Below are 24,861 nucleotides of genomic sequence, written 5' to 3'. Positions count from 1 at the left end.
CAGTGAAGCACACAAAATCCGCAGAAGGCATTCTCCAGTCCTGCCGAAAGCAGGCGCTGTGGCGCGTGGGAGGGGAAAATTTAGAGAGTGGCTAAAAGTCAATTGGGCGGGATTTTCCACTCCTCCTGTAGCATGTCGGGTGGCGGTGGAGGCAATCCGTCACTGGCTGGCGGCAAGATCTTCCAGCCCCGCCGCTGTCAACGGGATTTCCCGTTGTTTGCACTCTCTGTTGCCGTGGAACCCGCAATGTGAGGGTGTTGGGGGGTGGGGGGTGGGGGGGGGGGGGCAGGCAGGGTTGCCATTGGTGGGACTGGAAGATCCCACTGGCGGGAACAATCAGAAAATTCCATCCAATTGATGTTTGCCCACTCCCCATCCCGCCCACGACGATGCCTGTCATTGTTGGGACTGGAAAATCCAGGCTTTCCAGTGACATTTATGACAAATATTTTTTGTGAGGAAAGATGCAAAAGGGTAATTGGAATAGATCTCTAAAATGGCAAGGGTTTGAGGTTGAGCTCAGGATATTAGCGTCTGCCGAGGTTTAAGATTTCTCCATGAATGCTGCACTTGTGGATGCCAGTTTAGTGGCGTCATTGCCAGTCCCTGCATGCCCACTTATGTACCACTTCTTGTTTTGTAGATATCAATGAATGCCAGCTCCAAGGGGTGTGCCCACATGGAGAGTGCCTGAATACCCTGGGCAGCTATAGGTGCACATGCGAGCCTGGGTTTGTCCCCAGTCCTGCACAGACTGCCTGTGTCCGTAAGTAATGTTTATCAGAAGCTTTCAAGGGCCGCTTTCAAACCCTGGTCCCGAGGCCCCTGGGCATTGTAATGCAAATGTACTCGCATTTCCAAAGTTGGGTTTGTGTGACTCCTAGGCCCTGATTTTACCGGCACGCCCACCCCAGAATTGGGGTGGGCAAGACCCGCAGACACCATTCTCCGTTGGCCTCGGGCACGATCTTACGAGCCTCGGGTGGGCGTGCCGGTAAAATTCCAGCCCTCGAAACCTTTTCGTCGTGGACAGCTTTCCACTTTCTCCCAGTGAAATGCAAATCAAATGAAATGATCTGCGATCCATTCATGAAAGGCCTGGGTGTCTCTTGGTTGTAGAACATCTTGTCGAGTTGCACCTATGAGTGAAAGTTACGAGGGTGAATACATGGGCCCAAAGGCCTATGCAGGCGAGAGCGTGGGGAGTTAAATTCCATTGGACAGCAACGCAAAATGGATGGCATCGTATCACATGCAGAGAGTGGAACAGAATATGGGCTAGGATGTGCAAGGAGTGGCATTTGTGACACCACCCCGTTTTATGGGCGGCACGGTAGCACTGCTGCCTCACAGTGCCAGGGACACAGGTTCGATTCCCGGCTTGGGTCACTGTCTGTGCGGAGTCTGCACGTTCTCCCCGTGTCTGCGTGGGTTTCCTCCGGATGCTCCGGTTTCCTCCCACAGTCCGAAAGAGGTGCCAGCTAGGTGGATTGGCCATGCTAAATTCTCCCTCAGTGTACCCAAACAGGCGCCGGAGTGCAGTGAACCAGGGCATTTTCACAGTAACTTCATTGCAGTGTTAATGTGAGCCTTACTTGTGACTAATAACTTTATGTTCCCGCACATCTCCAACCCCACCCTCTTCCCGCTGTCTGTTTCTGAAGGGGGGCGGGGGGGGGGTGCTCACCTATCCAAGGACCACTCTGCCTTTCCTGTTGAATTTTTATCTGTTCAAAAGAAATCGGCATTTCTGCACTGCTTGCCGGTTCTGAATATAATCTCGATCCACCCTGTCCTTAAGAAATAGGTCTCAAGTCATCAGCATCCACTGTGATGGTGCAGCAGTAAATCTGACATCACAGAAAGGTAACAGGGATAGAGTAACGAGCTTTGCAGCCTCTGCAACTTTTGGGGTGCAACGTAGTTGGTAATGTCAGTCATTAAGTTTGCTTTTTTAAGTGTTCTTTTGCAATACCGGAATAAGCAAAAATGCCAGGGGAACGAGACTGAAAGCATCGCACGTTTGAACTGAGCTCTGAAGGAACCAGGGTAACTCTGGGTCAAACAGAGTTCTCTTTTATTGCTATCAAAGTGTATGACGTCATTAATGTTCTCTCTGCGAAGCCTAACCAAAAACATATTGATTTTATAACCGGACTGCAGCTGGTGTTAGTTTATGCTTGTAATTCAATTCTTAAACACGGGTGCTAATGTAAAACAAGCAAGAAATGAGTTCAAACCAAACTCGACATTTGCCTTGTGTGAAATTACGCACAGGGTAAGCAACCGTGAAAGTTATTATCGAAAGAAAGAATGTTGAATGGTAACCAATTGTTTTTTTCCCAGGCATTTATCAGAACAAACCGTTGTTTCAGGTGGCCTGACAGTTGTGCAGACGCTTTCTAAAACTGTTGCAAGGCAGTTGCGCGGACGGCTACAAAAACTGGGCCTTCGGTTGACCATTTGCATTCATCACTTCTCCACAACGTCCCGCAAACAAAGAGCCCAAACCTAAGACCGTGGCAGCCGAACTAAGCCGCGGCGAGAGCCAACGGTTGCCTGCGTCGGTTGCGAAAGTGAACACCACAGCCCAGTGGACGTTGGTTCCACTCCGAGGTATTTCCCCCCTCTCTGGCTGGGGACAGGGAACAGGAGCAACGCTTCAGTTGCCTGCATCTCGGTGGCTGCTCAGACCGTTAAAAATTCAAGCTTGCTGTCAAAGCCCACTTGACCTATCGTGGCGGGGAGAGAGATAGCCCGTTTGAACTTTGAACTGTTGGAGTGTCTGGCTCCACCGTCTGGTGCAGAGGCCGTTCCGTCAATCCTAGCCTTTGATGGTGCCCACAGCCTGAAATATTGTGTGTGTTTGCCCCCTCCCCCGCCGCCCCCGCCCCCATCAGCTTGGTTGCCCCAGGAATTGAATCATCTTGCAGTTTGAGGACGCGATGGGAATGCAAACGGTCAAAGTGGAGGTTTTCCGTTGGCTAAAGCTCTTTGAGAATGCTGAATGGTTTCTGATGCACTTGGAAGAGTCGGACTAAACTGCACATACTGTCCCCACGTTAGCTAGGCACTACACGGTCGGACAAGAAAGAATGACAATCTAACAGAACATAAATACCCTGCACACGTAGTTTGTCTAATACGATTACGACTAACCAAACTCAGATTGGAATAAAGAGGAAAATTGTCCCAGTTGCCTGCAGAACGGAATGATTTGGATTGGTTTGCAAGCATGCCAAAGTCATTTCAGTGATGTGGCCTCGGAGGTAGCCGTATTTCGTTTTTAAAAAAAAAAACAACAAAAAGACGTTTTTGATTTTGTCCTGAGCAGTAACAGCAATCGCCTGCCGCTCCTGAATGCTTAAAAGCTACCGCTGTACTAACACCGAGGCATGCCATAGGAAACTCACAGCTCGCACATTTCTGTATGGTGCATGCTGCCTTTCGCTGGGGTTTAACCCTGTGTGTGTTTGTCGGATGGCTGCCAGTGTAATACCTGTACGCTCTGAGCCTAACCTGGTACAAAGGATGCTCTGAATGTGTCTGTGTCAGCACACCATGTGTACACGCCCACATGCACATACACACACACACACCCACACACGGTGGCACCTTAATGTATGTTGATTTTTTTTTTTTAGCTTGTTTGCTGTTCTGTCCTTGTTAGCTGGTGATGGGAAATGGGCAGGTTTTTTTTCCCCCACTCTCTCCTAGATCACTTCTGGCAATCTCCCTGCCCTTTTTTTTATTTTTCTCTCTTTCTCTGCTGCAGCTGAGAATCTTTTAATTGAAGAGAAAGGGCCCTGCTATCGATTTGTCAATGCAGGAAAGCAGTGCATGCACCCTCTATCTGTACAGCTCAGCAAGCAGATGTGCTGTTGCAGCGTTGGCAAGGCCTGGGGCACAAACTGTGAGAAATGTCCCATTCTGGGAACAGGTAAGGGCAGCAGAAAACAGCGGGTAACCTTTTTTTTTTGCTTCACAGAGACTGCTCTTGTGTCCTCCTTTTGCTGGCTGCTTCTTTTACTGTTGCGCTTGTTGTATTCCGTGGCACACAAAAGTAGACCGTCATACTATTGCTAGACTCTTAGTTGCTACACATTGGACGAATGGCAAGTGCTGACATCTCCCCAAAAACAGCCCCTTTTATAATTTTTCCCCGGAAGAGAAAATGCTGGAAAATCTCAGCAGGTTTGGCAGCATCTGTCAGGAGAGAAAAGAGGGGCGGCACAGTGGGTTAGCACTGCTGCCTCACAGTGCCAGGGACCCGGGTTCGATTCCCAGTTTGGGTCACTGTCTGTGTGGAGTTCTCCCCGTGTCTGCGTGGGTTTCCTCCGGGTGCTCCGGTTTCCTCCCACAGTCTGAAAGACGTGCTGGTTAGGGTGCATTGACCCGAACAGGCGCCGGAGTGTGGCGACTCGGGGAATTTCACAGTAACTTCATTGCAGTGTTAATGTAAGCCTTGCTTGTGACTAATAAATAAACTTTAACTTGAGCTGACGTTTCGAGTCCAGATGACCCTTTGTCAAAGTCAAAGCTCTGACAAAGGACCATCTGGATTTGAAACATCAGCTCTTTTCTCTCCTTACAGATGCTGCCAGACCTCCTGAGATTTTCCAGCATTTTCTCTTTTGGTTTTCTGCTTTTACCCTTTTTATTGTCCCCCCCACCCCACCGTTTCCCACTAAATTACATTTGGAACATTGATGAAAACAGAAATGCTTGTGCCCATCTGTTCAAAGATTGCAGCAAATGTATATCCCCTCACCCCCCACCCAGAGCTCACACCTCACTCGGTACCTGCAGTTATACGGTCATCTCGGAAGAACATCTTTGTCTTTCTCTAAAGATCCCGCGAGATTACTAATTCATTGTCATTTTGGAAGTGACTAATCCAGAATGGAGTTTGCTATTGAGTGTAACACTCTTTGTTTTCATACTCCCTGATGTTAAAGGGGGTTCTGCATGTTGCAGAGCGCCCAGTGGAATGAGCCACAGTATCTGGCAGTCGAGTGCACAGAGTTGAGGGACTGTGATGCTGACGGACCTGGAGTTATTCATTTTAAGATGATAATGGAACCCAAACATGCCCGATCTTCCAGCTGGGAGATACTTCAGAGACAAGGGCCATTGAGGGTCAGAGTGTAATCACTGGGAGATACTCCAATGATATTATGGGTGGCACGGTGGCACAGTGGTTAGCACTGCTGCCTCACAACACCAGGGACCCGTGTTCAATTCCGGCCTTGGGTCACTCTCTGTGTGGAGTCTGCACATTCCCCCCTTGTCTGCGTGGGTTTCCTCCGGGTGCTCTGGTTTTTTCCCACAGTCCAAAGATGTGCTGGTTAGGTTGATTGGCCATGCTAAATTGACTCTAGTGTCAGAGAGATTAGCAGAGTAAATATGTGGGGTTACTGGAATAGTGCCTGGGTGGGATTGTTGTCGGTACAGACTCGATGGGCCTTCTGCACTGTAGGGAGTCTATGAATTCAGAGCCGTTGAGCGCCTGAATGTGGACGCTGGGAGACACTCCAATGATATTCAGGGACATTGACGGTGTGAGTGAGGTCACTGAGAGACACTCCAATGATATTCAGGGACATTGACAGTGTGAGTGAGGTCACTGAGAGACACTCCAATGATATTCAGGGACATTGACGGTGTGAGTGAGCTTGTCAGTATTCTGTCGTTGGCAATCAGTTTTAAGAAGCTGCTCCCTGCAAACACCTGTCACAAACTGAGCACACTCGGAGAAGAACATCAATGGCTCTTAATGGTCACACATTTTTGTCATTTGAAGCCTTTAACCTGAAAGGGCCAGATGGATTTGAATTGGGCTGCTCCTGGAGATCGCTGTCCATCCGGTGGTCAGATACAACATCCTGATAGAAACTTTCCCCATCCACCCCAACGCCCAACAGTGAACCCGTGGGCCAGATTCTGAAGAGAAATATCAAGAAAACACATTAGCCCCCCCTCTCCCTCCACTCTGTCGCCATCCTCACGAGGCTGGTTGTGGTTTGTTTCATTGCCAGCAGTGCCCAAGGTTATTTTGGTAAAATGTGTTCACGGAAAACGTCTTACTGTTTTGGTGACTGAACAGACAGAAGGTTTTAACTTGGTTCTTTGCAGTATCACCGCATGCTGCAAGTTGCGTATTTGGTGTGAATTGTCTTTGTAGATTGAGCCCGTTCTGAGATGGTGTTGGGGTCGTGTGGGGCTGATAATGAGGACCAAGTGTTTAAATCTGGGAGGAAAAATGATGCTGGCTATCCCAGGGCCTCAGGTTTCTGTCATTTGTCTCCTGGTTGCAAAGAGTGACAGCCAGGGCTCGGGGGAGTAAAGGACCCAGATCTAATAACCCATCAGGCTGTGTTCTGTTCCCTCGACTCAGCCGGGTGTGACCATGGCTGTCACACTTTGTCCTTATTTCCTGGAGTCTCTGGCAGTTCCTGAGACGCGCGGTGTCCTGTGTTTCGGTAGATGGCAGCTTCAGCTGGGAGCTCCCATTCAACCTGAAGAACTTTTCCGAAGGATGAGGGGGGGACTCTCACTGAAACTTAGGGAATGCCAAAAAGCCTGGATAGAGTGGACGTGGAGAAGATGTTTTCATTAGTAGAAGAGATTAGGATCTGAGGGCACAGCCTCAGAGTAAAGGGACGACCCTTTAGGACCGAGATGAGGAGGAATTTCTTCAGCCAGAGGGTGGTGAAACTATGGAATTCATTTCCACAGAAGGCTGTGGAGACCAGGCCATTGAGTGTTATTTAAGACAGAGATAGATTGGATCTTGATTAGTGAGGGATCAAAGGTTACGGGGAAAAGGCAGGAGAATGGCATTGAGAAACTTATCAGCCATGATTGAATGGTGGAGCAGGCTTGATGGGCCAAATGGCCTAATTCTGTTCCTATATCTTATGGTCCTTCATGGTATGGTACCTTCTCCCAAGTAAAGAGGGCAGTGTCTTGTTTGGTGGCCAACTGCACCCAGCTGTGAGAAATGGGAGCGGTATCTCCTAAGATACAAGACATAGATACTTGTGTAGTTCAGTGGGAAGAGGGAGACCCAGAAATAGCCTGGAATTCTGTTCTGGAATCACAGCGGGAACATTCAGCCCCTACCCCTTAGGCGGACCATGCAGCTCAGTGTAACTGTGCTCACAGGAGGTTACAGCACAGAACGAGGCCATTTGGTCCATTGAATCCACATCAACTCTTTTTTCTTAGCGTATCTTCACACACATTTTTCCCATTGGGGAATAGCGGGGGGAGTGGTGGAAGGATTCCTGAGCTGATTCTCAGCCTGTTGAACTGCGTTGTGAATGCTCCTTCCATTGTCAACAAGTGCTGGCTCTGGACTCGACCCCAGAGTTTCTGGTCCAGTGGTCGGGGTGCTATCTACTGCACCACAAGACCTTCTGTGAAGCTCCAAAAGAACAATGTTCTCTTCCCCCAGAATCCAGCAATTTCCTAGCTTTCTTCTGGGTGCTTAGGCAATGCAGTGCATTGTGGAGTTGTAAAACCCGTATATTCTGGTGGGAAACCTGCAAACTTGCGACAAAAATGTTCAGCGTAAGAATTTGCAGCTCAGCATGTTGCTTATGTAACCTGACTCAACACAGTGCAATGAGCTGCAGTCTGTTAGCTCCTCTTTAACCGTTGGCAAACACCTTTCTACCCTTCGAGATTTGCCTTGTTACCCTCCCCACTGGGCAGAGTACAAGATGGAAAATCTGTGTGGAGAGAATCACAATTTCTCAACAGGGCCTGCTGGAATCTCCTCCAGTGAATCGAAAGGAAACTGGATGTGTTTAGTCGCCTGCATCCCATCCTTACCAGTTTGATATTCTCCGTGCTCAACCCTTCTTCTTAGGCAGCCCCTCGGGGTCGAGGGTGACTTGCTTCCACATTAAAATTGAGACTGTGGAGGCCAATGTGTGACCTACAGTCTGTCACAGGTGGGCAGACAGTGTTTGGAGGAGCGGGCGGGTGGGGTGCCCGGGTTGCCACGTGCTCCTTTCGCTGTCGAAGCTTGGCTTCAACATGCTCTCGGCAATGAACCTCCAAGTGTTCAGCTCCTTCCCGGATCTTTTCCTCCATTTTGGGTCAGGAATTCCCAGGTGTCAATGGGGGGGGAGGTGATGGCCTAGTGGCATTGCCGCTAGACTATTAATCCAGAAACTCAAATAATGTTCTGGGGACCCGGGTTCGAATCCCGCCGCGGCAGCTGGTGGAATTTGAATTCAATAAAAAATATCTGGAATTAAGAATCTACTGATAATCATGACACCATTGTCGATTGTCAGAAAAACCCATGTGTTTCACTGATGTCCTTTAGGGAAGGAAATCTGCCGCCCTTACCTGGTTTGGACTACATGTGACTCCAGAGCCACAGCAATGTGGTTGACTCTCAACTGCCCTTGAGCAATTAGAGATGGGCAATAAATGCTGATCAGCCATTGGTACGCATGTTGTAGATTTTCAAGGAGGTTATGGGGGTGTCATTGAAACATTCTCTCTGCCTTCCAGGGGCTCTTAGAACATAGAACAGCATAGCACAGGAACAGACCCTTATATCTCGATGCTGCAGCAAACATGATGCCAAATTAAACTAATCCCTTCTGCCTGCCCTTGCTCCATATCCCTCTATTCCTTGCATATTCATGTGCTTATCTAAAAGCCCCTTAAACGCTCCTATCGTATCTGCCTCCACCATCACCCCTGGCAGTGCGATCCAGACACCTACAACTCTCTGTGTAAAAACCTTGCCCCTCACATCTCCTTTGAACTTTCCCCCCTCTCACTTAGTATTGGACATTTCAATTCTAGGAAAAAGATTCTGACTGTCAACCCTATCTACGCCCCTCATAATTTTATAGACTTCTATCAGGTCTCCTCTCAGCCTCTGCCGCTCCAGAGAAAACAACCCTAGTTTGTCCAGCCTTTCTTTATAGCTCACACCCTCTAATCCAGGCAGCATCCTGGTAAACCTCTTCTGCACCCTCTCCTAAGCCTCCACATCCTTCCTGTAATGTGGTGACCAGAATTGAACACAATACTCTTAGTGTGGCCAAAGTTTTATAAAGCTGCAACATGACATTCTGACTCTTGTACTCAGTGCCCCGACTAATAAAGGCAAGCATGCCATCTGCCTTCTTTACCACCCTATGTACTTGTGTGGCCACTTATAGGGAGCTATGGTCTTGAACCGCAAGATCCCTCTGTACATCAATGCTCTTCAGGGTTCTGCCATTAACCGGATACTTACCCTTAACATTTGATCTCCCAAAGCGCAGCTCCTCGCACTTGCCCTGATTAAACTCCACCTGCCATTTCTCCACCCATGTCTGCAATTGATCTCCATCCCGCTGTACCCTTCGACAACCTTCTACACTATCCACAGCTCCACCTATCTTTGTGTCATCTGCAAACTTAATAATCCACCCATCTACATTTTCATCCAAGTCATTTATATATATATATATATCACAAACAGCAGAGGTCCCAGTACAGGTCCCTGTGGAAAACCACTAGTCCATAAGACCATGAGACATAGGAGCAGAATTAGGCCACTCGGCCCATCGAGTCTGCTCCGCCATTCAATCATGGCTGATATTTTTCTCATCCCCATTCTCCTGCCTTTTCCCCATGACTCCTGACCCCCTTATTAATCAAAAACCTATCTACCTCTGTCTTAAAGACACTCAATGACCTGGCCTCCACAGCCTTCTGCGGCAAAGAGTTCCACAGATTCACCACCCTCTGGCTGAAGAAATTCTTCCTCATCTCTGTTTTAAAGGATCGTCGCTTTAGCCTGTCACGGACCTCCAGCCAGAAAAACATGTTTACCATGTCAAAGCTGCAAGCAGAGCACTTGTTTTAGGAGTCTCATGTCCGGCATGTGGACAATGTGTCCCGCCCAGTGGAGCTGATCGAGAGTGGTGAATGCTGGGGAAGTTGGCCTGAGCGAGAACATTGACATTGGTATGCCTCTCCTGCCAATGGATTTGCAGCATCTGATTTCTCCAGGGTATTGAGGTGCCTGTTGTACGTAGTCCATATCTCTGAGCCATATAGGAGAGTGAGTATCATTCTCCTCTGCAGACCATCAGCTTGCTGCTGGGTTTGAGGTCCCGGTCTTCAAACACTCTCTTCCTGAGGTGACACAAGGCTGTGTCAGCACACTGAAACAGTGTTGGGCCTCACTGTTGATGTCTGTCCTTGTTGACAGAAAGCTCCCAAGGTACGGTGGCACAGCGTTTAGCACTGCTGTCTCACAGCGCCAGGGACCCGGGTTCAATTCCACCCTCGGGCGTCTGTCTGTGTGGAGTCTGCATGTTCTCCCTGTTTGCGTGGGTTTCTTCCGGGTGCTCTGGTTTCCTCCCACAGTCCAAAGATATGCAGGATGCAGGTTGGGTGGGATTGGCTGTTCTAAATTGCCCCTAAGGGTTCAAGATGGTGAGGTGGATTAGCTATGGTAAATGTGTGGGGTTATGGGGAGTGGGCCTGGGTAAGATACTGTTTCGGAGAGTCAGTACAGACTTGATGGGCCAGATGGCCTCCTTCTGCATTGTAGGGGTTCTATGGTATGGGACGTAGTCCATGTTGTCTAAAGTCTTGTCATGGAGCAGTGCTGTGTGGCGGGGGAAGGTTGGGAGAGGACCTTTGTCTGATGGATGTTTAGTGCAAAACCCATACTTTTGTACACCTCATTTACCCATGTGTGACAGCAAGCTTCAACATAAGAAATTACATTCTATAAGTGTAACTGCATAAAATTCTGGGCAATTTTTAACTATAGTTTATATAATTGTGCATCATAGCAGTGCTTTGCACACTGCATTCTCCTGTGAAGCCTCAGATGGTTACTCAGGAGGTTTGGGTGAGTAAGTGGGCCACCCCCATGGATGGTTCCATTGTCACTTCAAAAACAGGTCAGATTTCGGAATAGACTCAACACAATCATTGAGATTTTGTCTTGCTGGAGGCTGCTTGTCATCGGAATTCCTGTTGCCATGGGGAGATTGGATGGGCATCGCTGGGCCTCTCTGTAGCTCTGTGGGTGTGAGGGCGTTGCGTGTAGAGGTGGCGGGGAAAGGTGTGCGCCCAGTCATATCAGATTTTTGGCCTCCTGAGTAAGGTCACCTGACTTCCACAGGGCCCTGCGGAGAACAAGTGACGTTCACCTGACTCTGGCGAAGTGATGGTGATGGAAAGCCTTCCAGCTGGAGATTGCTCCATTCCCGGTTAGAGCCACGTGCTTGACCACTCGGAAGGACCACGTGATAGTCGACCCTTCTCTCGCTGGCCAAATTCAACGTGAGGGTGACAGTGTTTCCGACGGTTACAGCAGGAAAGGGGAATGTTGTTCGGCATGCCAGCATAGAAACGCGCTTTCATGTTGTCCATGTGCGTGATGGCGGTGATGACGGCCATTTTAATCCTGAACATTAAAAGAAAGACGTGGCAGCAGAACAAGGAATTTCATGGCAATAAAAAGGAACATTTAGTCACCACGAGGCGTACTGTGAAGGCAGCTATTGAGGGATTACTAATGGGGTACAGTAGCATAGCATAATGTCTACATGACTGAATCAGTGACTAGTGATGTGGAGACAGAAGTTTCAATCCTACCTTGGCAGCTGGGAAACTTAAATTCAGTTCAATAAATAAATCTGGAATTAAGAAGCTGGTATTAATAATGATAGCCGTGATGTGGAGATGCCGGCGTCGGACTGGGGTGGACACAGTAAGAAGTCTCTCAACACCAGGTTGAAGTGCATCAGGTTTATTTGGATTTACGAGCTTTTGGAGCGCTGCTCCTACACCAGGTAGTGAGGACTCACCTGAGGAAGGAGCAGTGCTCCGAAAGCTCATGAGTCCAAATAAAGCTGTTGGACTTTAACCTGGTGTTGTGAGACTTCTTACTATTAATAATGGTGACCATGAAACTACCAGTTTGTTCAAAAACTCACTTGGTCGATGGAAGGAAATCTGTTGTCTTTACCCGGTCTGGCCTACTTGTGACTCTATAGCTTCAGCAATGAGGTTGACTCTTAAACATGCTTTAGAAGTGGCCACTTCGTTGGAAACAAGAAGGGGCCTTGCCACCACATTCTGAGGGGGCATTTAGGGATGATTGCTGGCCTTGCCAGTGATGCCCACATCCTGTGAATAGTTTTTTAAAAACCTACAATACACGGTTGGAGCTGTGTTTTTTTGTCAGAAAATGACATAATGAACAGCAAGGCAACAACTGTAACTTTGAACTGTTCATATCCCTTGTTTGAGGTGAGCAGGTCAATGTCTGGGTTCAAGCATTGCAATGGAATTGGCGGGAGATGGTGAATTTTTTCGGGATGTTCACTGTTCTATTGTCGGAATTGCAGGGGGGAAACTCCGGGGGCAATTCTCTGGCTCCGCATGCTCTTGTGCTTATCGTGCTGGGGCCACACGGGGCTGGAGAATGACGGGGAAGGGGCCATAGTGCGTTTAGTGAGGGGAGAACCACCTTTGGGATTCTCCCCACCCCAAGCACCAATGTAATCTGGTTCCCGCCCCCTGACAGCGGGAATAGGATTAGTATCCTTAAATCATCATGTAAATATGCTGTGTCGGCTTTACGCCGGAATCTCTCTGCTCCCGGGATTCTCCAACACACGGGAGCAGTAGGAACCTGGCGCCAGCTACTATGCTGGGGGCTCAGAAGCCATTGAAGTTTGTGGGTGGTTGGAGAAATGCCCTTAGCACCTTGGCAGTGCCAACCTGGTAGTGCCCACCTGATAGTGTGAACCTACCATTGCCAAAACTGGCAGTTGACTGCCAGGTTGGTACTGTCAGGGTGTCAGGTTGGCAGTGGCAAAGGGAGGGACTGAAAGGGAGGAGGGCGTGCCTTGGCGACCCCATAGTGGGGTGTTTACTGGCTCGGCATGAGGTGGTGCTGGTACCAGAGAGTGGGGGGCCAGGGGAAATGGAGGGGGGGCGGTGGTCTTGGACGGCGAGTAGGGGGAGGTGGTGTGTGGGGTTGTCTGGAGATTGGGGCACCCTTTAAAAACCGTGCCCTGATCTCCTCGGAGCCAGTTTTGCATGTTCAGATCACCACTCCAAAAAAAATTCCAAGCGTGGGTGAATTGCGAACTGAATCGCACCAACCCTCCCAGCGGGAATCTCACCGGTTTTCCCACTGGGAACAACACAGGAATTTTTGGGGAGAACTCCCCTCCCGGGTTAACCCTGTCATCTGGTGTTTGTGCTAAATATATGCTGAAGTCAGAGTGGCAACGGAGTAGAAATCTCAAGGCAATTTACCCCTCCACATCACCCCTGCCCCGAGAAATAGGTGCACTAACACTGTGCTCTGCACACAATCTGCAACTCTATCCCCCAGAGTGTTGGTGAGGTTGGTTGGTCAGTTGGAAATGTCCAAACTGAGATCAATAGATTTGTGATGTAGAAGGAGCCTAAAGGTTATGCAACGCGCTCAGATAAATAAAGTTAAGATATGGATCAACCATGACCCAATCAAAGGGCAGAAAGGAGTGGCATGGTGGCACAGTGGTTAGCACTGCTGCCTCATAGCGCCAGGAATCCAGGTTCGATTCCAGCCTTGGGAGACTGTCTGTGTGGAGTCTGCATGTTCTTCCTGTGTCTACATGGGTTTCTTCCAGTTTCCTCTCCAAAGATGTGCAGGTTAGGTGGATTAGCCATGCTAAATTTCCCCTTTGTGTTCCAAGATGTTAATGTTAGGGCGATTAGTGGGGTTAAATGCATGGGGTTACGGGAATGAGGTGGGGGTCTGGGTAGGAAGCTTTGTCATAGAGTCGGTGCAGACCCGATGGGCTGAATGGCCTCCTCTTGTTCTAAGTGATGTTTATTGTTTCCAGTGAAACAAGCCATTTGTGGCAAAATGAGGAGTTCTTTCATTGAAGAATAAAATAATCTAATCCCTCCATCAACAATGGCAAACTTTGGGAATCCCATGGGAATGGCCCAAACCTGCCCTTGGCATACGGGGTTTTCCTGACATGCACACAATCCGTCTCCATCACTGCTCTGGGAGATAACTCACCCGAGCCCTTTGCATTACCTCACGAACTGGCACAATGCGGCACATAGCCAGCACGGACATTGGACCGGGTTTGGAGTTTTCTAGGGCCAGATGGGGGTCCCAATCCCACACCCGGCCAGGAGCAGTCATTCGACATGAATCTGCCTGGATTGACCAATTTGTGGACAGGGGGACCTGCTTGCCGTCCAATTATGGATGGCGAGGGGGTTCTGGAGGGGCAATAGGAGGCCCTCCGACAGGAAATGGGTCAGTGGCAGGGGGAGGCAGCCTCCACCTTGAGGTGCCTGCTAAGGAACTTTGAATTAAAACATGGCCACAAATGCCAGATCCCATTGTGAAGGGCAAGCCGCTGCGGCCAGGTAGGTGGTTGTGGGAGGGGGAGTGGAGGGGTGGCTTTCAAAGGCAATCTGGAGCACTGGGGCACTGGGTCCCTGTTCTCATAGAATCATAGAAACCCTACAGTGCAGAAAGAGGCCATTTGGCCCATCGAGTCTGCACCGACCACAATCCCACCCAGGCCCCACCCCACATATTTACCCGCTAATCCCTCTAACCTACGCATCTCAGGACACTAAGGGGCAATTTTTAGCATGGCCAATCAACCTAACCCGCACATCTTTGGACTGTGGGAGGAAACCGGAACACCCGGAGGAAACCCACGCAGACACGAGGAGAATGTGCAAACTCCACACAGACAGTGACCCAAGCTGGGAATCGAACCCACGTCCCTGGAGCTGTGAAGCAGCAGTGCTAACCACTGTGCTACCGTGCCACCCACAAGCTTTTGGAGCGCTGCTCCTTCATCACCTGATGAAGGAGCAGCGCTCCGAAAGCTCGTGATTCCAAATAAACCTGTTAGACTTTAACCTGGTGTTATGAGACCTCTTAAGGTTCACTCAGTAAGTGACCGTTGCTGTGGCAACAAGAACACATTATAATCTGGAGCTACTGATTGTGATGGTGGAGACTGCAACTTCCCCATTCCATCACATGGCTGACCAGCCAATCTGCCATTGGTACACACTGGAAAGACTGACAGGCTGAATCTCAACCTGTTTGGCCCGGTTACGGATACAGCTTACTTGAAAGAAAATATATTCCATCCAAATAAAACAAATTCAAATTGAATCCAATGCATGGTTCCCACAGTTTAAAGTTTTAGTTAATTTATTAGTGTTACAAGTAGGCTTACATTAACACTGCAATGAAGTTACTGTGAAAATCTCCCAGTCGCCCCACTAAGTGCTTGTTTGGGTACACTGAGGGAGAATTTAGCACGGCCAATGCACCTAAGCAGCACGTCTTTCGGAGGAAACTGGAGGAAACCCACGCAGACACGGGGAGAATGTGCAAACTCCGCACAGAAAGTGGCCCGAGCTGGGAATCGAACCCGGGTCCCTGGTGCTGTGAGGCTGCAATGCTAACCACTGTGCCACCGTGTCACACAGGAGGAAGGAGCAAAATCCAAGCTGACAGCATGAGGCCTTGCAGCCCCTTCCCAGGCTTGATCTGACGCTTCACCTTCGCCAACAGGCCCAGATGGTTTTGAAAAATGGATTCAGGCGAGGCCTCCGTTAAATCTCATCGGCTACCCTGACCATTGACTCTATCCTAGCCTGGGTGACCCAGCTGCCTGGTGATGGTTTCACCCCTGTCAGGTTATATACACACCAAAAAATATACTTTATCCATAAAAAACCTGCAAGAAAATTATAAACATTCCAAAACAGCCATCACACAAAAAGCTATAATAAAATTCAGGTTCTTTGCATCCATCAAGTAACACTCAGATAATTCGGTACAGTGAATGAAACATTTCAGACATTTTATAATGGTCTTACAAATGTTGCAAAGTTATTTATATTGAGCAAGTTGAACTCCGAGATGCTTCAGTACTACTGAGATACATGTTGCATTCACTGTATGCATCCAGCAAGTCATTCAGTCCGAGGAGGTTCTGCTCCCCTCGGTTCACTGTGGTTGAAAGGTTTTAGACAGTGACCTTCCCCATCGCTCCCTATGGCAGCTGCCCCGTAGTGCCTCTGCAACTTCCTTGGCCATCATGTCCTTGGATGGGACTCGAAACCAGAGCATCTGGTGCCGAGGCAGGGGCAAATACCCACTGTGCCACTAGACTGTCAGCCTGTCTATTGAAACTATTTGGCCAATATCCAACCAGGCTTGATTAACTGAAACCAAGTCATTGAAACAATGCGTGGAGTTTTTTTGGACTGTTCCTTTTGTGCCACTTTTTGCTTTGCTACAGTTTTAAAAAAAAATCACATCTTCATTTTCTGAAGCTTTTGAATGTTTACCCATGAAATTTGAGGTTTTAAAGAACCATTTGTTTTTTTTTTAAGAAAAGAATGATCATTCAGCGTTGAAGATGTCTAAATTTGTAAAATGGAAAAGTTTAATCGAAACTAAATCCTGTTTTGTGTTGTCCAAAACAGCTGCCTTCAAGCAAATCTGCCCTGGTGGAATGGGCTACCATGTTACTCAGACATTCAAGAAGGTGACTGTCAAGCCTGGGTCTGATGTTAAATTCCATAAGCTCCCTGACTCCACAATGACTCACCCCGAGATTAAACACTCTGATCCTATACCTACTCCAGCAAAGATACCACTAGAGCAACAGCCCTTCGAGGCCTTCTCTTCCACCCAAACTCCACAGCCTGATGTGTTAATACCAGAAGGTAAGGGGCTCAATTTACAAATAAACCATGGATATGGGATAAGGGATGACTTAACCAATGTTTTCATAATAGTAAAGGGAATTGATAGTGTTTTTGCTGGTGGGGTCTTCTAGGGAAGGGGATGGCTTAGTGGTATTATCGCTAGATTATTGATCCAGAAACTCAGCTAATGTTCTGGATTCGAATCCCGCCATTGGAATTCGAATTCAGTAAAAAAAATCTGGAATTAAGAAGCCAATGATGACCATGAAACAATTGTCGATTGTCGGAAAAACCCATCTGGTTCACTCATGTCTTCAGGGGAAGGAAATCTGCCAACCTTACCTGGTCTGGCCTACATGTGACACCAGAGCCACAGCAATGTGGTTGACTCTCTACTAGGGATGGGCAATAAATGCTGGCCAGCCAGCGGCACCCATGTCCCACGAATGAATAAAAAAAAATCAAGGACTGGGTGACGCAAGATAAAAATTAGACTCAGGCCTAAATTTCCGAGCAAGGCCCCGCAGGAATAGAATTGGGAAAACTCCAAAACAAAGGGCAGGAGAAGTTTGGAACCTTTCCACAAATGGCATTTCATTCTGGGTCAATTAATAATTTTTAGTTTCAGATTGATTTGTTTTTTATTCATCAAATGGTGTGTAGGAATATGGGGCGAAGGCCGCAGATATACTTGGAATACTGTACAGTTCTGGTCACCCTATTATAGAAAGGATATTATTAAACTAGAAAGAGTGCAGAAAAGATTTACTAGGATGCTGCCGGGACTTGATGGTTTGAGTTATAAGGAGAGGCTGGATAGACTGGGACTTTTTTCCCTGGAGCGTAGAAGGCTGAGGGGTGATCTTATAGAGGTCTATAAAATAATGAGGGGCATAGATCAGCTAGATAGTCAACATCTTTTCTCAAAGGTAGGGGAGTCTAAAACTAGAGGGCATCGGTTTAAGGTGAGAGGGGAGAGGTACAAAAGGGTCCAGAGGGGGCATTTCTTTCACACACGAGCTCCCAGAGATAGTAGTAGAAGCGAATGCAATTTTGCCTTTTAAAAAAGAAATTTAGACAATTACATGGGTAGATGGGTATAGAGGGATATGGGCCATACGCGTTCAATTGGGACTAGCTTAGTGGTTTAAAAAAAATGGGATGCATGGACAGATTGGGCTGAAGGGCCTGTTTCCATGCTGTAAACCTTTATGACGATGGAGGTAGGTCACAGGTCAGCCATGATCTCGTTGAATGGCAGGACAGGCATGAGAGGCTGAATGGCCTTCTCTACATTCCTACATCCAGGGCTAATGAGAAACTGCCTCTCCAGAAAGGACACACATTCCCCAGTGCAACACAATGTTAAGAAAAGATAATAATGTAAAATGATTGTTTTTGAAGGAATACTATGGTCAGAGAAATATTCAAATATTATGTATAGCTTCGATGAGAGAGTAAGTTGAGACTTTATCTGCTGTCTTAGCCGACTGTAAAATATCCCTTGGCACTATTGAAAGAGGAAATCCAAAGGATTTCTTCTCCATTTTCAGAATAATATTAACCTAAACATCATGAAAAACAAAATAACCAGCCACGTATCTCATTCCTTGTATTGGGCCTGTTTTGGTTACAGTGTTTCCCTGTTTTACAATAGTGAATCCACTTCAAGTACAATCAAACCAAAATATTGGAAATGCTAGCAATCCGAAAGAAAAACAGAAAACTCGGCAAGTCTGGCAGTATCTGTGGAGAGAGATTCAAAGTTAACATTTCGAGTCATTGTAGAAGAGTCATACGGACTCAACATGTTGCGGACGATCTTACCAAAAAAATTTTAAGTCCCGAATAAGTGTGAAAATGGGAGAATTTAAGATTTGTTTTTTTTCAGCGAGGCCACAAGTCCAATCTGATGCCACTCTGTGCTAAATCTATTTCCTGCTAGTCGGGGTTGTGGGCGGGTCTTAAGCTCACCGGAAAGCCGGCTGCTGATAGTAGAGTGCGCAATTGTACATGCGCAGATATCTGAACTGTGCAGATAGTACACAGTACATCTGTGTACTAGTCACCTCCGCCCCCTTGTATATCGCGTACCTTCCCCCCCTCCCCATGATTGCTGGCCTCCATGGCCAATCGCACCCCCCGTGATCGCTCGCCTCTGTGAGCGATCACCACCACCACCACCCCCCCCCCCCACCTGCCCGGCCTGGTTGATCGGGGTCCCCTCTGCCAATTGGCAGCTGCAGAGTGCACAGTGCACCCCCCCACACCCATCCTTATGCACCCCTCTCCCCGTAAGTCCCGCCCCCGTCAGGCCCTCGCCCCCTTGGCACTGCCCAGTGCCTGGTGACAGCCATGGTGCCAGTCTGGCACTGTCTAAGAGGCATTGCCCAACTCCACCCCTGACCTCCTGTGGGGGGGGGGCTCAATGGCCTCTGGTCCTACCAGCGAGGCCATCACAACAGGTCCCCATTGATGGGGGAATCAGACATGATCCTTGCCGGTGAGGACCTTCACGGGTGAGGCTGCTAAGGCAAGTGAACCTGGACGATTGCATCCCGGGTTCACTTGTAATATTTAAATCAAGATTAACATTGATATAAGATATTACAGTCAGCCTTGAGCCCTTTTCGGGCACGAGGATGATCTCGCTGGATATCCGAGCCCGGTAAGATTGTGACAGGCAAGAAATAAGGCGCACACCCAATTTTTCGCCTCTCTCGCAATCTTACCGGCTCACCCCGCCCATCGATTGACGGGACAAGAAGGTAAGATTGCCCCCCCTTTAACTCGGTTTCTCTCTCCACAACAGCTACCAGATTTGCCAAGATTTTCCGGCACTTTATGTTTTTATTTCAGATTTTAAATTTACTTCATTAACTGTGAAGCATTCTGGGATGTCCGAGCGTCATGTAAAGCACCCTTTTCAATGCAAATTTCTTTGGTATTGCTGAAAAAAGACACATGCAGTCAAAGCTTTATGACTTGCACTCATCAGGATAATTTGCAAGAGTACCAAATGTAAATGGAACAACAGTTTATACTGCACGAGAAATGAATGGTGATTGTTTGGGAAGTGGACTCCGATTAGTAGAGGTGTGGCCATGGAGAATGCACCAGTGAACTGATGGCTGACAGTTCACTGCCAAGCTTTGTTTCAGTTCAAACCAAGCATACTGGGAATGAACTAGAGAATGGATATTTAGTTTAGCTGAAACAGGCGCAATGTGTGTACCTGTTCTTTCTGTCTGCAAAGGACAGAAACTTGTGCATTAATTTAGCACACATATGTGGGCCACATTATGAGCTCAGCTGAAAACCTGTACTTGTCAGTGTAATTCTTCGCACAAATGTTTCTTTGCTTAAATGTATTGTTTGAAACAGTTTGGAGCTTTGTAATGTGAGTCAAGTGTTTAAAAATTTTAAGTTAATTTATTAGTGTCACAAGTAGGCTTACAGTAACACTGCAATGAAGTTACTGTGAAAATCCCCTGGTCACCACACTCCAGCAACTGTTCGGGTACACTGAGGGAGAATTTAGCCTGGCCAGTGCACCTAACCAGCACGTCTTTCGGACTGTGGGAGGAAACCGGAGCACCCAGAAGAAACCCACGCAGACACGGGGAGAATGTGCAGACTCCACTCAGACAGTGACCCAAAACCTGGAATCGAGCCCGGGTTCCTGGCGCTGTGAGGCAGCAGTGCTAACCACTGTGCCACCGTGCCGCCCTAAGTTGTAAGGCCTTTCAGTGATGGGGCGTATTGCAGTGCAGTGGGCGGGGCTGGGTAATACTGTGTTAAAGAGCTGACCATCAAAACAAGCTGTGTCACTGCAGAGACCTGCACGCGATGGAAGACATTTGTGAGTAAATTCTATCAGTTTCCAGCAGTTTCTGCCTCTCAGTGTCTGAGCTGCCTTATCTGTTGTGGGAAGTAAGGCGCTGGTCTGACATACCCAGTTAGCTAGCTGATCTCCAGTAAGTTAGCCCAGATCTTTTTATCTGCTCTATTTTCTTCCAATTAGAGTGGTACCTTCATTGTAGCATTGCCATATACCATGGTCATTACTTATGATGAGGGTAAATCTAAACCACAGGCTTCAGTTGAAAAAGGTCAGAATAGTGAAAATTAACCCAAGTACTATACATAAGATATAGGAGCAGAATTAGGCCATTCGGCCCATCGGGTCTGCTCCGCCATTCAATCATGGCTGACATGCTCCTCATCCCCATTCTCCAGCCTTCTCCCCATAACCCTTCAACCCATTACCAATTAAAAATCTGTCTAACTCCTCCTTAAATTTACTCACTGCCCCCCCCGCATATACGTACACTAGAAAGGCTGATACTTATTAAAATAAAAATAAGGTATTGTAGACTTGGTGTTCTGGAGAACGACACTCGAATGCACTTTCTCTGAACCCGCTTTATTGGGTGGGATTCTCCCAAGCCCTTGCCGGCGTGTTGGATATCGGGCATGGCCGGAGAATATGGCAGGAAATCGGCTTCACGCTGGCGTGAATTGACAGTGGGATCTTCTGCTGGTGCCCGCCGTGGCAGGTCGGAGGCTGGCGTAAACTTCATTTGCATTCTGTTAATGGGACACAAATGGAGGCCTGGCACCCCAAGCCAAATTCTCCACAATGCCAGCGGGGAACACGTTTGGAACAATGTCGCGTGCAGATAGCTGCCTCGGCAAAGCAGCCAGCATAATTGAGGACCCCACGCACCCCGGACATTCTCTCTTCCACCTTCTTCCATCGGGAAAAAGATACAGAAGTCTGAGGTCACGTACCAACCGACTCAAGAACAGCTTCTTACCTGCTGCTGTCAGACTTTTGAATGGACTTAACTTGCATTAAGTTGATCTTTCTCTACATCCTAGCTATGACTCTAGTATTACATTCTGCACTCTCTCGTTTCCTTCTCTATGAACGGTATGTTTAGTCTGTATAGCGCGCAAGAAACAAGACTTTTCATTGTATGTTAATACATGTGACAATAAATCAAATCAAATCATCTTCTAGCCTTGGAATGTTGCAGGAGATCTATCTTTGTTCTCAGGAGGTCCACCTTCTGGTCTCAGATTGCTCCCTGAGATCTATCTTCATTTTCAAGTGGTCCACCTTCATTCCTCAACAGTGGATCAGTGATGTTGGACACCTTTTCAATACGACACCCGGACATGACGATGGACTACATGCCATCCAGGCCTGCCCTGCCATTGAATACAGAGTGAAACACCTGGGTGTATATCTACCCGGGAGCTGTACGATTCGGCGTGTTTTCCTGCCAGCCAACACGGGGGGAATCGCTCAACATTCCCGTATCTTCCACAGCACTTTGTCTCAGCATGGGAGAATTCCACCCAGCTTATTACCTGGCAGAGGGTAGCCCATGTTTTGAAACAAACTCCAGCATCGCTCGCCCTGTCTCGCCAGACCCGCTAATATAGAGTCTGTGCTTTGTTAGTTTTCTCACTCAGTCGGAATGAGGGATTGGTGGGTAATTTGAGATTTCTAAATTCTGAGCAGCTGACTTGAGTCTAAGTAATAATGGCGCGCTGTATAAAAGAAACCTGAATCCATGAGGTCAGATTGTGTGGACATATTATTCTCAAAGACTGTACTGAGCTGCGGAGCAGGCACGTTATCATGCTTCAAGTCTCATTTCCTCTGCTGGTGTTAACACATTCCTGTAAGATTGCTTTGTCTGCTATTTCGTTGTTCTGGGTAAATGGACACAGATGCAGAATAGCTCCGGAAAATAACTTCGCTTGCACATTTGCCAGGGAACAGTGAACCGTGTGCACGGTCCAGGGTGGGAACTCGCTTGCTGCTGCCCTGTCTCTTGTCGGGCTTTGCAATGACCACTTTCCCCTGTTTGGTTTCCGGTAAACTAGCTCCATGGCTTCCAGGTAACTCTTTTATCCAGGACTGCTGCTGTCATAATACACAACAGGTCCTTTACAAATGGATTCTGTGGGATAACCCGAGACGATCTTTAAGTTTAAAGTTTATTTATTAGTCACAAGTCGGCTTACATTAACTCTGCAATGAAGTTACTGTGAAAATCCCCGAGTCGCCACACTCAGGCACCTGCTCGGGTACACAGAATCGTAGGATCCCTACAGTGCAAAGGAGGCCATTCGACCCATCAAGTCTGCATTGACCACAAATTCACCCAGGCCCTATCCCCATAATCCCATGTATTTACCTTAGCTAGTCCCCCTGATACTAAGGGGCAATTTAGCATGGCCAATCCACCTAACCTGCACATCTTTGGACTGTGGGAGGAGACCGGAACACCCGGAGGAAACCCCTGCAGACATGGGAAGAATGTGCAGACTCCACACAGAGAGTGATCCAAACTGGGAATTGAACCTGGGTCCCTGGGGCTGCTGAGGCAGCAGTTTAACCACTGTGCCACAATGCCACCGTACACTGAGGGAGAATTTAGCATGGCCAATGCACCTAACCAGCACATCTTTGGGACTGTGGGAGGAAACCGGAGGAAACCCACGCAGACATAGGGAGAATGTGCAGACTCCGCACAGGCAGTGAACCAAGCGGGAATCGAACCCGGATCTCTGGTACTGTGAGGCATCAGTGCTAACGACTGAGCCACTGTGTCGTCCTAATCTTATTTGCAGAATGCACTGACCAGGTACGCATCCCCTCAATTGGTCTTTCTGCTGCCATCCTCAGGCCATCTTTTCACCTGTTTACTCCATTCCATCATAACGGAACATTCCTGGAAAGCATTGAAATAAAGTACAACTAGGTTAGTTCCCTAGAAGCAATGTTTTGACCTCAGCATTTCCCCTTCCATAATAGTGTATAACGGGGGAGGGAGATGGTGACAGAGTGGTAATATCACTGCAACAGGAGTACTGGGGTTCAGCCTAATGCTCTGAGGACCTGGGTTCAAATCCTGCCAGGGCAGCTGATGGAATTTAGTTTTTTTTGGCACAGGTTTGGAAGGCCGAAGGACCTGTTCCTGTGCTGTACTTATCTTTGCTCTTGGTATCTTCTAGAACTTGACTCATTCTCAGAGTTTTCCTGTGCGGGGAGACGGGGAGTAATTGGGAGTGTTGGTTTTTCAATTCAAGCGAACGGCTGGGGTTGCACACAGCGGCAAACCCCGTTAACAGCGGCGAGACCAGAAGATCCCATCGCTGGCTAATGGAGGGCTGCCTCCACTGCGATGAAACATGCCAGGGGAGGGTGTGGAAAATCCCGCCCAACGTCTCGGGGCAAGTCGTTCCTGGATTTCTTTGTGCTGCGTTGTGAGCTGGCCGCCATGGTCTGATACTGGCTCTGACTGCATCATTCTGCTTGCTTCCTGGCACATCTTACACCATTTGAGGGTCAAATAGCTGGGTGGGATTTTGGTCTATCCTGCGCAGCAGTGCAGCGTCCATACCCAGTTGCTGGCCACTCACTCAGTGTCTTCGAGGCCTAATCTCAGTTTCCAGAACTTGTTCCAGCAACTTTGCAAATGCAGCATCTGAAAGCGGGCGGGTTGCTCCTTTCAAAGAGGGTGCCAGCAATAGGTTTGGCCTTGGCCATGCCATAGGCAATGGCCTTTCCCTACACTCAGTGAGTGCTGGTCATAATTGTCCCTTCCATCAGTTCCAGGCCATTATGGCTGGAGGTTTAGAAGGACTCTCCTAGTGGACTGAAAACAAAGATATTTTAAATGTGGTTGTTGCAATGCTGATCAGACCCATCATCCTGCCTCACCACAGGACTGGAAGATAGGTCCTGTCAAATTCTGCCTTCATTCTGTTTCTAGATTCAGTGCCATGGGATTAGGGTGCCAGAGTTCTGACTGCCAAAGCAAATCTTCCTTGTGCAACTCAAGATGACTCCCAAACAAGAGGAGGACAGCGGAAGCACTTCTCAAAGGCATCAAGATAGCCGTCAACACCTGGGAGACACTTGCTCAGAAGAAACCCACTTGCAGGAACCTCCTGACTAAACGGACACAATTCTTCAAGAACACCCGACGGAAAGAGGAGGCCCAGAAAAGGAACCTGAGAAAGGAATGCCAGCAATCTTGAGCCTCAGGACGAAACGCTGCCCCCGGAAATACCTGCTGAGTGTGGGGT

The 24,861-nt window shown here is 48.1% G+C and overlaps 1 protein-coding gene across 4 annotated transcripts in view; it reads left to right on the top strand.

The window, feature by feature from the left end:
- Positions 1-24,861, top strand: part of ltbp1 (latent transforming growth factor beta binding protein 1) — a 356,653-nt gene that overhangs the window by 181,693 nt on the left and 150,099 nt on the right. For 2 of the 4 annotated variants that reach the window (XM_078229547.1, XM_078229548.1), the window contains exons 10-12: positions 644-766; positions 3,776-3,940; positions 16,525-16,767. In XM_078229547.1, the coding sequence (XP_078085673.1) occupies positions 644-766; positions 3,776-3,940; positions 16,525-16,767 (531 nt within the window). The remainder of the gene's footprint in view (positions 1-643; positions 767-3,775; positions 3,941-16,524; positions 16,768-24,861) is intronic. The other 2 variants (XM_078229549.1, XM_078229550.1) reach the window with 2 other exon arrangements.

This window comes from Mustelus asterias, chromosome 15 (assembly GCF_964213995.1).
Source record: "Mustelus asterias chromosome 15, sMusAst1.hap1.1, whole genome shotgun sequence".
Classification (NCBI taxonomy): Eukaryota; Metazoa; Chordata; class Chondrichthyes; order Carcharhiniformes; family Triakidae; genus Mustelus; species Mustelus asterias.
The sequence above is the reverse complement of the archived record's forward strand: the minus strand, read 5'-3'. Positions and strand labels throughout refer to the sequence as shown.